The sequence below is a fragment of the Salmo trutta genome, chromosome 17 (assembly GCF_901001165.1).
Source record: "Salmo trutta chromosome 17, fSalTru1.1, whole genome shotgun sequence".
Taxonomy (NCBI): domain Eukaryota; kingdom Metazoa; phylum Chordata; class Actinopteri; order Salmoniformes; family Salmonidae; genus Salmo; species Salmo trutta.
Window position 1 is genome coordinate 16,889,259 of NC_042973.1, and position 13,371 is coordinate 16,902,629.

The 13,371-nt window shown below is 42.5% G+C and overlaps 1 protein-coding gene across 2 annotated transcripts; it reads left to right on the plus strand.

Moving 5' to 3' along the window:
- The first annotated feature begins 303 nt into the window (after nt 1-303).
- On the plus strand, nt 304-13,371 carry tnfaip8l1 (tumor necrosis factor, alpha-induced protein 8-like 1). Of its 2 annotated transcripts, none has more exons than XM_029695910.1 (3): nt 304-625; nt 12,345-12,624; nt 12,868-13,371. In XM_029695910.1, the coding sequence occupies exons 2-3, from the start codon at nt 12,353-12,355 to the stop codon at nt 13,154-13,156; spliced, it is 561 nt and encodes a 186-aa protein (XP_029551770.1). In that variant the 5' UTR covers nt 304-625; nt 12,345-12,352; the 3' UTR covers nt 13,157-13,371. The 2 variants fall into 2 exon arrangements, with proteins under 2 accessions (XP_029551770.1, XP_029551771.1); XM_029695911.1 differs by lacking the exon at nt 304-625 and adding an exon at nt 9,916-10,129.

Consider the following 13,371-nt stretch of genomic DNA (forward strand, 5'->3'; position numbering starts at 1 on the left):
ACTGAGGCAATATTTTCCATTAATTAGGTCAAATAATTAATCTTCATGACTTCTGTTTAAATAATTGTGTCGTGTGCTAGCCTTTTTGTTTATAACAAACAACTCATAGTTCCTGCTCATTGTTCACATAATGCCATTTCCTTTGGGAAATTTTCAACCTTGGATTTGGGAACTAGATGAGACTAATTACTGGAAACCGAATGGGGGCAGGGAATGTTGAAGTTATAACAGGAATTTCCCACAGTATGATTGGTTTGATACATTTTTACTGGGCTCTTCCATTGGTCCAGAGTAACATCAATCTCGAATTTTCGAAATCCCTCAAATTTGAAACTTTTTGTGAGGAGGTGTCGGGTTACAAACTCCTGTAACCGAGCTCAGCAGGGAGAGAAGAAACAGTCTTTCAATTATTTACACACCAGTACCTGATACAACATACAGTTACATGGAAGACAAAGAACCGCAAGTAAAGACGAAGAACCGACTCATGGTGATGTACATGGATTTGCTATGGGTTGCCATAATGAAGATTTGAGATTTTGCCTAGATTAAATTGTCAAATTGTAGCAGCGTAATCCACGGTCCCTTTACTCACCCTCCGCATCCGGTTTGATTTGAACGAAAGGTAAGCTCAACATAGATGGTATTTTAGCCTATGCTTGACCAGTCTTTGAGAAACATTTAACAAATAATAGGTTACATAGTCCTTTGAAACTATACAATGGAGGATGGGAGGTGGCAGAATGGGCTTCAGCCTTCCTTTAGACAAATTTGCCCACAGCATTCACATTAGTCATAACTAGAATAGGCAGTGTAATGTCATTCGACCTTAAATGCGATAATAAATCCACGATATTGTAGAATATAAACCTAGTTTGCCAACACAAGATTTATAATTATATTTTTATTTCCTTATGTTTGGTCAGTATTTTGGTTTGACGTATTCGTTTTGAATGACAACTGTCATTTCTGATGTGAATGATTTTAATCCTTACCAATCGAAATAAATGTAAAAGAAATGCTTTACAAATCAATAGTTTTTCATGGAATTCCCCACAAAAGGTGAAGCATAGTGTTACCATGTTCCTTTCTTGCGTTTCAAACGCCACTGTCACATTGCAAGCCTTCTTTCCTCCACAAGCCATTTATTTATTTTCTGTATGAAGTGTATATCAAGCGATTTGTTGAAGATGTGCCTGCTTGAGGCCTACTCCGCATCTTTCCCCATATAACATACAACATGTAGCAACAAAAAAAGTATGTTTTTATATGTGACTTTGTTATTATTGAGATACTCCTAGAAAAGCTTTCATCTCGATTATGTGTATGAATACCCTCTCTGTGTATTCTGTAGTACAATTTATTATACAGCACTAACTGCTTATGTCACTAGTAAAAGGAGAATCAACGTTTTTAGTTTGCATGAATTGCGGTCTTGAATGAGTTGCCTCTTGCAGCTTTAACCAACTGTGTCTGAAGAAATGATTTATCCAATTGTATTGGGCGCATACACGTATTTAGCAGATGTTATTGCGGGTGTAGCGAAATGCTTGTGATATTTATTTATATTGTTTTATTTATTGATTTTGTTTTTCTAAACAATTGTTGCTACCCCACTGTGTATGTGTGTCTACATTGCTACCCTTGCTCGTATCACCTCCACCCTACCTGATACCCTAGACCCACTCCAATTTGCCTACCGCCCAAATAGGTCCACAGACGAGGCAATCACACTGAACACTGCCCTAACCCATCTGGACAAGTGGAATACCTATAAGAATGCTGTTCATTGACTACAGCTCAGCATTTAACACCATAGTACCCTCCAAACTCGTCATTAAGCTTGAGATCCTGGGTCTCGACCCCACCCTGTGGTGGTAGGAAACATCTCCACCCCGCTGATCCTCAACACTGGGGCCCATTCTCAGCCCTCTCCTGTACTTCCTGTTCACCCATGACTGCGTGGCCATGCACGCCTCCAACTCAATCAAGTTTGCAGACAACTATACAGTGGTAGGCTTGATTACCAACAACGACGAGACGACCTACAGGGAGGAGGTGAGGGCCCTCGGAGTGTGGCGTCAGGAAAATAACCTCACACTCAATGTCAACAAAACAAAAGAGATGATCGTGGACTTCAGGAAAAAGCAAAGAGAGCACCCCCCTATCCACATCGATGGGACAGCAGTGGAGAAGGTGGAACGTTTTAAGTTCCTTGGCGTACACATCACGGACAAACTAAAATGTTCCACCCACACAGACAGCTTGGTGAAGAAGTTGCAACAGTGACTCTTCAACCTCAGGAGGCTGAAGAAATTTGGCTTGAAAACACTCACAAACTTTAAGATGCACAATCGAGAGCATCCTGTCGGGCTGTATCATTGCCTGGTATGGCAACTTCTCCGCCCACAACCGCAGAGCTCTCCAGAGGGTAGTGAGGTCTGCACAACGCATCACCGGGGGCAAACTACCTGTCCTCCAGGACAGCTACAGCACCCGATGTCACAGGAAGGCAAAAAAGATCATCAAGGACAACAACCACCCGAGCCACTGCCTGTTCACCCCGCTATCACCCAGAAGGCGAGGTCAGTACAGGTGCATCAAAGCTGGGACCGAGAGACTGGAAAAACAGCTTCCATCTCAAGGCCATCAGACTGTTAAAAAGCCATCACTAACATTGAGTGGCTGCTGCCAACATACTGACTCATCTCTAGCCACTTTAGTAATTGGATGTAATAAATGTATCACTAGTCACTTTAAACAATGACACTATATATAATGTTTACATACCCTACATTACTCATCTCATATGTATATACTGTACTCTATACCATCTACTGCATCTTGCCTATGCCGCACGGCCATCGCTCATCCATATATTTATATGTATATATTCTTATTCATTCCTTTACACTTGTGTGTATAAGGTAGTTGTTGTGAATTTGTTAGATTACTTGTTAGATACTACTGCACTGTCGGAACTAGAAGCACAAGCATTTCACTACACTTGCATTAACATTTGCTAACCATGTGTATGTGACCAATAAGATTTGATTTGATTTGGCTATGGCTGACAAACAAGTGGGTCAGCTACAGTTTGGTTGCTCGACAAACTGAGGTCCACTTTGGCCACGAAGCCAGCTCCAAAATCCCAAACATTAATTGATGTCAAACCTGTTTGTCATGATTTCTGACACTCAAGCACTGCTGGAAATGTATGATTATCCCTGTGGAGATGAAAGGTAACTCATTGACAAGAGCAGTACAGCGGTGTTTGACCTGATTTACAAGACTGCAAAGTTCAGTTGGCCAGCAGCCTCAATTGGTACCTAGGAAATATGAAACAGTCTGTGCATGGAAGGGCAGTGAAACCTTCCTAGAAAGAAGACTATATGTGACAGACTAGGGACAAATGACAGAGTATGCCTTTGGGATATTTGTTTCTCTCTCTGTGTGTGTGAATTGTAGGTCCCACAAGGGTTGAACAAAACGTGTGTGTGTGTGCCAGGGTTGGGCTCAATAGATAAACATGGCGAGGCATAGTGTAACATGACCACGCCCCCGAGTAGGGTACAGGCGTGGGGTACTCCCTTTACGCCAATGTTTAATTGTCTGCTTTACTCAGAACCTGACTTGCTGTATTATTATTTTTTTATCATTACAAACTCAACAAATAAAGAAACGTCCTCTCACTGTCAACTGCGTGTATTTTCAGCAAACTTAACATCTGTAAATATTTGTATGAACATAAGATTCAACAACTGACACACACACTGAGCAAGTTCCACAGCGATGTCACTAACAGAAATGGAATTTGGAAAATGGAAAAATAACAGTCAGTAGCTGGTGTGGCCACCAGCTGCATTAAGTACTGCAGTGCATCTCCTCCTCTTGGACTGCACCAGATTTTCCAGTTCTTGCTGTGAGATGTTACCCCACTCTTCCACCAAGGCACCTGCAAGTTCCCGGACATTTCTGGGGGGAATGGCCCTAGCCCTCACCCTCTGATCCAACAGGTCCCAGACGTGCTCAATGGGATTGAGATCCGGGCTCTTCGCTGGCCATGGCAGAACACTTACATTCTTGTCTTCCAGGAAATCACTCACAGAACGAGCAGTATGGCTGGTGGCATTGTCATGCTGGAGGATCATGTCAGGATGAGCAGGAAGGGTACCACATGAGGCAGGAGGATGTCTTCCCTGTAACGCACAGCGTTGAGATTGCCTGCAATGACAACAAGCTCAGTCCAATGATGCTGTGACGCACCGCCCCAGACCATGACGGAACCCTCCACCTCCAAATTGATCCCGCTCCAGAGTACAGGTCTCGGTGTAATGCTCATTCCTTTGACGATAAACTTGAATCCGACCATCACTGCTGGTGAGACAAAACGGTGACTCGTCAGTCAAGAGCACTTTTTGCCAGTCCTGTCTGGTCCAGCGACAGTGGGTTTGTGCCCATAGGTGATGTTGTTGCCGGTGATGTCTGGTGAGGACCTGCCTTACAACAGGCCTACAAGCCCTCAGTCCAGCCTCTCTCAGCCTATTGCGGACAGGTGTTACATGTGGTCTGCCACTGCGTGGATGATCAGCTGTCCGTCCTGTCTTTGGCGTCTCACAGTACGAACATTGCAATTTATTGCCCTGGCCACATCTGCAGTCCTCATGCCTCCTTGCAGCATGCCTAAAGCAGGGTCACCCAGATGAGCAGGGACCCTGGGCATCTTTCTTTTGGTCTTTTTCAGAGTCAGTAGAAAGGCCTCTTTAGTGTCCTAAGTTTTCATAACTGTGACCTTAATTGCCTACCGTCTGTAAGCTGTTAGTGTCTTAATGACCGTTCCACAGGTGCATGTTCATTAATTGTTTATGGTTCATTGAACAAGCATGGGTAACAGCGTTTAAACCTTTTACAATGAAGATCTGTGAAGTTATTTGGATTTTTACGAATTATCTTTGAAAGACCTGGTCCTGAAAAGGGGACGTTTTCTTTTTTTGCTGAGTTTTGGATATGCTTGGTTGGTTGTTTTTAACATACTTCCATGTCATCTTCATCAACAAACTACATCATACCTAAAAACACTTTGATGCGAATGTAAAAAATGTTAGCATGAACAGAAACTGTAGCGTTGACTGTATGTCACCATTATCAGCCAAAGAGCCGATTTCCAATGGACTTTCTTCAACTAGCTAACTTACCCTGATTTTATAACTAGGATGCCGAAAAGTTCTTGCACACCGTTTTGTTTGAACAATAGTAGGAGAAAAGACCACCAAATCAAGCCTTACAAAAAAAATATAGCCTTTTTGTAACTGCAGTCGACTGGGGTATTTTGGATGCAGTAATTGCAGAATAACTGCAGTTATACTGCACTCTAAGTGCAAAATTACTGCAGTAAAAAATGCCACACTCTGGCTGCAATCTTTTTTCGTAAGAAAGGTTTCAACTGCCCAAGGACTAGGTTAAACAAACCTCTTGGTTTCAGGCTATATGCTATGATGATGGAAATATGTGGGCTCTGGTTACGCAATACATTTGTGTGTTCGAAGCACTTAATTCACGGTAAATCGCTAGCTAACACTTCTTTGTAGCTATGTGTATTGCCTGTGTAAACCTGGAAATTACACCAAGTAGGTCTAGATTTTGCCATAGGCTACTTTGGGCCATTTGGTAGGGTTGTCTGCACAGCTGGTCTCAGGCAAGTGGAAAGTACATATAGGAAGTCCTAAATACCTAAACCGTTCAAGGGCAGGCAAAGACTGGAAGTAGTTATGCGGCATATGTAAGACTAGCGATTTTAGGCGGCATATGTAAGACTAGCGGTATAGATCGAGATTAACTTATTTCGCAAGCCAGCCAGTTAACGTCAATTAACCTGAGGAAAAAGCTAGATTTAAACAAACTTTGACGTACAGTACCAGTCAAAGGTTTGGACACACCTACTCATTCAAGGGTTTTTCTTTATTTTTACTATTGTACAATAATAGTGAAGACATCAAAACTATGAAATAACACACAGAATCACGTAGTAACCCACAGTGTTAAATCAAAAATATATTTGAAATTCTTCAGAATAGCCACCCTTTGCCTTGATGACAGCTTTGCACACTCTTGGCATTCTCTCAACCAGCCTCAGGAGATAGTTACCTGAAATGCATTTAAATTAACAGGTGCCTTAAGTTCATTTGGGGAATTCCTTTCTTTCTTAATGCGTTTGAGACAAGTAGTTGTGTTGTGACAAGGTAGGGGTGGTATACAGAAGATATCCCTATTTGGTAAAAGACCAAGTCCATATTATGGCAAGAACAGCTCAAATAAGCAAAGAGAAATGACAGTCCATCATTACTTTAAGTCAAGAACTTTGAAAGTTTCTTCAAGTGCAGTCACAAAAACCATCAAGCGCTATGATAACTGTCTGTCATGAGGACCGCCACAGGGAAGGAAGACCCAGCGTTACCTCTGCTGCAGAGAAGTTCATTAGAGTTACCAGCCTCAGAAATTGCAGCCCAAATAAATGCTTAAAAACTGTTCAGAGGAGACTGCGTGAATCAGGCCTTCATGGTCGAATTGAAGGACAACAATAATAAGATTTGCTTGGCCCAAGAAACACGAGCAATAGACATTAGACCGGTGGAAGTCTGTCCTTTGGTCTGATTAGTCCAAATTTTACGATTTTTGGTTCCAACCGCTGTGTCTTTGAGACACAAGAGTAGGTGAATGGATGATCTTCGCATGTGTAGTTCCCACCGTGAAGCATGGAGGAAGAGGTGTGATGCGTGGGGCTGGTGACACTGTGATTTATTTAGAATTCAAGGCACACTTAACCAGCATGGCCAACACAGCATTCTGCAGCGATACGCCATCCCATCTGGTTTGGCCTTAGTCCCACTATCATTTGTTTTTCAACAGGAGGTGTGTTAAAGGCTATTTGACCAAAAAGGAGAGTGATGGAGTGCTGCATCGGATGACCTGGCCTCCACAATCACCCAACCTCAACCCATTGAGAAGGTTTGGGATGAGTTGGACCGCAGAGTGAAGGAAAATCATCCAGCAAGTGCTCAGTATATGTGGGAACTCCTTCAAGACTGTTGGAAAAGCCTTCCAGGTGAAGCTGGTTGAGAGAATGCCAAGAGTGTGCAAAGCTGTCATCAAGGCAAAGGTGCCTGCTTTTGAATCTAAAACTTATTTTGATTTGTTTTACACTTTTTGGGTTACTACATGTTTCCATATGTGTTATTTCATAGTTTTGATATCTTCACTATTATTCTACAATTTAGAAAATAGTAAAAAGAAAAACCCTTGAATGAGAAGGTGTCAACTTTTGACTGGTACTGTAAGTATAATGCAACAGCTTTACTAGGTTTACTGTCCGTGTTAGCAGGACGGGTAACACATTAGAGTGGCAGAATACATATCATGCAAATAATTTGTTGCGACAGCCAAGTATGCTAATAACAACACGTGAAAACGTTTATTGAAATGACAAAGTGTCCGTTAGTTTACGATGACGCTAACTACATGGGAGTAATGGGAGGACCCTATGTCTGTACACTACTCGGGGGTGTGGTCATGTTAATCCACACCTCGCCATGTGTCTATTCCGAATTTTGGAATTTACTCCCATTCAACCATAGATACTCATGAGTTAAAATTTGAATTGACCACACCCACAGGATTTTGTGTTTGAGTGGTAGGAAATAAAATGTAGTGCTATTCAAAGAAATTCCACTCAATCATAGATGGGTTAGCTGTCAACGTCACCAAAGCAATGCTTCCATGGGGCAGAAGTCCATTAGTTGTGATGCTGGATGGCCGGATGGCTAACAACAATGACAAACTGCCATGTGGGGAATCATAAGTTGCTCGTTTCAGCGAGTTTTCTTGTTCTTGATAATATGTCCTGTTTTGACTGATTTCATGCTAAAATTCACTAGCTAACCAACAACTGTAACGAACAATGTATTTGAGACAACAAGGCCTCATTTTGAAAATGTATTTATTATTTCAATATACATTGGAGACAAAATCTAGTTTACATGTTCTTAAGTCTAAGCCAACCCTGTCTGTTTTGCCCCATAGTTGCGCACACGTCGGTTTTGTTGCTAAACAACCAACCCCGTCTATAGAACGAGTTTCATTGAATCTAACAGGTCACACTTCCAAAGAATATATAACTTTTCTCAGGAAGCAATGTTCATATACTTTTAACCTTAGTGCTTAGAATAGCCAATTAGATTTCCACTGTCCATTTGATTTGTTTAGCTTCTTTTTGAAGGCTTCAAGGTCAACTTGAGGGTTAAACTAATGCATTCTGAGATGTAGTATGTTTCCCATATTTAATAATATAGCTTAGAATATTCACATAAGGTTTTGTTTTCGTTGATCATTCATTTTAAGTTTCAACAATATTTTCTATGCATGTATATGTGTTTTATGTACAGTATATTTGTATAGACTGCACCTAATATAGAATATGAGGCATTTCACTATATTCCATTTCCTTTTTATTTTGAATTGCAATTCTGGATTCTGTTTACTACTTAAATTGGAATTTTATTGGAATTTGAGGCATTTTCAATTCTGAATTGAGCCCACACTGGGGGGGGGGGTGTGTGTGTGTGTGTGTGTGTGTGTCTTTTGATCGCTTATCTGTCGGTCAATAAAACATTTTTTTGATGTAAAAGTCATTTGTAGGCATGCCATGTTTCCTCAAAGTCCATGTGGTGGTGCCATTGTCAAGAACTGATAACAGGCGAGTTAGTCATCCACAAGTAATCTGCCTTTATCTATGGGTCTATTGTTTTAAACTGGTTTTAGCTTGTATTTACTTCCAACCTACTCAATATTATGTTAATGTGATGTCATGTCTATGACAAGGATACCATTGCTGCATCACACCTGCACATTTAATTTTATATTTGTCATAATATTTTCCACCATTTGTCCCTGATGTTGTTTGACCCCTCAGCCAGGTCCCACATTTCCTGGTTCACCTGTGGCATCAAGGCAGACTTCTCTTACCCTGGTCTATTTTTTTCAAATTGGTCATATTAATTATTAATCTGTGATCCATTTAATGCTGCCACGTTAATTATTAATCCCGCAGCAGGCTCTTTCAGATCTGAGAAGACTGTAAAAAAGGGACGGTCTCCCCCTTAGGCACTGTGCACAACCCCTGATACTGTGTGGGAGGATGATGGAGCGACACACTGACACACACACACTGACACACACACTGACACACACACTGACACACACACTGATACACACACTGATACACACATCACAGCCATACAAACCTGAGTTCCCAGCACTCATCAGCGCCTCCACTGTTATGCAACAGCTCAAGAGTAGGAGAGATTAGAGGACAGTAGGAGAGTGAGAGAGAGGAGTAAAAACTACACTTGATGTAATTGTAGCAGGCAGTAATCCTAACTGATCCTGTTCATTACCAGACAGAAGAAATGTTTCATGTGAAGAGCTGATTGTGAGGTGATCAGTTCAGACCCAACACAAAGCACGGATACATTTTACATAACCATTGTTCATTGTCTCTTATTGTAGATAAGGGTGATGTCATACATTTCTGTAAATCTAAGTTCCTGAGACACGTTACAGTACTAAAGAAGTGTGGGGATTTCCCCCTATTTTGAATTAATGTTATACATGTAGGGTAGGCTATACAATCGGAATTATAAGCAAGCCACACAGCCTAAAACATATTATTCACTCTTGAATAATATAAACTCTTGTTCAAAGTTATATAGTTACAGTATTTCCAGACATGCTTGCTTAGTTATTCCACCTTGATCTTTTGAAGTAGTTTAACAGAAATGTCTATACAGGTTTCTGCCAGCCAGTCTAGTTTTGAGTTGGGGGAGCAGTATTGAGAATGGGTGGGGATTCATATCATCTTCCCTGAGGCTTAGGAGAGGGGTGGGGCCTGAGGCAGAGTGGACAGGAAAGGGAGCTCCAGGGGTATCCAATCATAGGTCCTCTCTCACCTGACCCAGTCATACTAGCCTGACAGACTTTGACACATGCTTGGCCATCAAACCTCCACAGACCCTTTCTGAGCCACTCGGCACACCCAGCATTTAGCCTCTGGAGGCCACTTTTCACCTGCAGGAGGGTAAGTGCTTCTGGGGACGCTGGCCAGGCCGAGTCCCTGGCTGCCAAAGAGGCCCAGGGTCGTGTTTCATTTCCATGAGTCATGTTTACCTACCTGTTCTACTTTGACTGAGGTCTTGTTTTTTTTTAAACTATATAGTTTAAGCACTCTCTGGATTACACTGCACTGATGTTGGTTTAAGTAAATCCAGTTGATACGCCAGCACTTTGTCTCTCATTCCAGAGTGCCTGCCCAGCTCAAAGAAAATCAGTATTAATTGCTCTGTTGTATGTGGGAGATATATATTGCCTGAACACACAGTAATGTTGTCACTGTCATGTCTCGTTCTGTTTTCAATCCATTCCAGCAGTGCCAGTATAAATAGTGCTGAGATGGGATCCAAGCTTGGCCAAGCTTTCCCTGGCTGGGCCCAGTTCACACAGCAGCTTATATTTGGCCATAACTCCCACTGCACAGTTACAAGGCAGGAGTCCTTGATAGAAAAGTGTTTCATCATTCTAAGAGCTTGTCCTTTCATGAAGCCTCCCATCTCGTGAGAGAGACAGTAAGAGAGAGAGAGAAGATCTCCCTACATTTGTGATTGCCAGCTCCAGGAAGAATTTGTCTTTCTTTGGCTTTGAGTAAAACTACAGACGCTCCAAAGTATCCATCACATCTGAAGTTAAGTGTTTGGATTCACTGTGGTGAAAGACAAATACAGGCTTTTTTCTTTTTACTTCTTCACGGCAGTATTAGTCATCACAGCCACTGACTCCTTTAAAGTTATTCTCTTTGACAGGAGAGAAATTTAATGAGCCCCCTGAAAATCACTTCTCTCCAGGCTCTGAAATGTTTCTTTTTAATCCACTGAATCTGTTTTTTCATGCTTACAGCAGAGAGAGGCTTGTGAACTTTGATTTCTTTGCGCAGTGTCGCAAGCTGTACTTGTCTCTATCCTCAAAGCATCTCTGTTCAGATTGTCATTGACACATTGTGATTGAATGTAGCAGGCAAAGTGGTGTTTTTTTACATCCCTCTGACAATGTTGCAGGGAGAGCTTGTCTTTGGTTTCTGACGTGGGTACTCCCTTGGAAGAAAAAGCGTCCTGCTGACACTTGAAGGAGACCAATTGGTATTCTTGGAGAGACAATGCGGATTGGAGTGGAATCACATGAGTCACATAGCAGGCACATTTTCATTCTGCAGTCGGTCAGCTGCTTTACAGTAATAATACTTAGCAGATATTACTGTTGGTAAATATGAGCATTTGGATTAGCATCCGGTCACATTTAGGATTTTAATAAAGGTTTTATGTTTTAATCTTGGAGGGAGTAATGATTGCTAGGATATGCTAGAGATGGGCACAGATCTAGGCTCAGCTTACCTTCCCTAACTTGTAGCCTTTGGGGGGGTAAAATGAGCCGCTGACCTTGGATCCGTCTCTAGAGGTAACCTCATCCTACTTCCTTAGGGATTAAGACGGGCTAAACCTGAACCTGTCATCCCTGGGTTCTTGTTGCGGAGCTACTGCAGTACTGTCGGGCCCGGGACTGGGCTCATCTGGCTGAGGAAATGCAGAAGATATGAAAACCTGTGGCCCCCTGACCCATTGTTTATGAGCTGCCACAATGTGTTGAGGCTTCCTCTGAGTCATTGTGCTTTGGCAGGCAACACCCACAGCTCGGAGCTAGCCTCCACAAATGTGCACACGTACGCTATACCCCATCCTCACACACAAACCTCGTTTTCTAAATGTGGATTCAGCCGGTAGCTGCAGAGACAGTCCTATCATTGGCTGCTTTGCAGAACTGCAGTGAGTCTAATCACTCCTACATGATGTCTTTCTTGCATCTTAGATTCTATTTTAATTGGTGACTGGGTCTTTATGTCCAATGACATCACAGTTATACTAAGGGATTGCACACCGGTAGCAAGACTCTTCAATGCCTTCATTCAGATGAGAAAATGAAATAATTAAATGTGATAATTTGCATAGAACTGTTCATTGTCTGTCTGCAGTATGTTTACTCAAATTTTTGTATTATTTCTGCATGAAATGCAAAAGGCAAATATGGGTTTCCCATATGTTGTCAGGAATGCATCCAAATAAACATCTGTTATTTCCTCTCTGTACAGTATATAATTAAGAAGGAAGAAAATCCACCATCGGGTTTCAGTGAGTGTGCATCTGTATGACCCAAATCTCTTTTCTTCCTCCCTCTCTCTCGCCCTCCAGACGTCATTATGGACTCCTTCAGTACTAAGAGCCTGGCCCTTCAGGCCCAGAAGAAGCTGATGAGCAAGATGGCCACCAAGAGCATGGCTAACCTCTTCATTGACGACACCAGCAGTGAGGTGCTGGACGAGCTCTACCGCGTCACGAAGGAGTACATGCGCAACCGCAAGGAGGCCCAGAAGATCATCAAGAACCTTATCAAGATGGTGGTGAAGCTGGGAGTCCTCTACCGCAACAACCAATTCAGCGGGGAGGAGCTGGTGCTGGTTGAGAGCTTCAGGTTGATTATGCTATATGATTATATTATGGCTGTAGAGAGCATTAACAGGGTTATAATGTTCTTTGATTAAGGGTTGCCAGACATGGTTGTTGAGGGCTAATTTGCACAGGTTTTTATTCCAGCCCTGATAAAAAATAATTATTGTGTTGGGCTTGAACAAAAGCTCAGAGAAATGGCATGTGGTTTGCCAGCTACTGTAGTTAAGCCATCATGCATAACAACTCTACTGCGTCTCCTTTCCAGGAAGAAGGTCCACACACTGGCTATGACGGCTGTCAGCTTTCACCAGATCGAGTTCACGTTCGACCGGCGCGTGATGAGCGCCATCCTGAACGAGTGCCGTGAGCTGCTGCACCAGGCCATCAACCGCCACCTGACGGCCAAGAGCCACTCGCGGGTCAACCACGTGTTCAACCACTTTGCCGACTGTGACTTCCTCGCGGCGCTCTACGGGCCGTCTGAGGTGTACCGCGGCCACCTGCAGAGGATATGTGACGGCGTCAACAAGATGCTGGACGAGGGCAACCTTTGACCTCTCCCCAGGACCTTTTGACCCCTCCCCCTTTAACCTTTTGAGGCATTACCTGGTGGTGTGAAATTACCACGGGGTTGCCTTATTGGCTTGCATTGTTTTGTTTTTTTAAAGAGACTGACGTTATGCATATTGTATGTGGACATTTACAGTTGATGTTGGAAGTTTACATACACTTAGGTTGGAGTCATTAAAACTTGTTTTTCAACCACAAA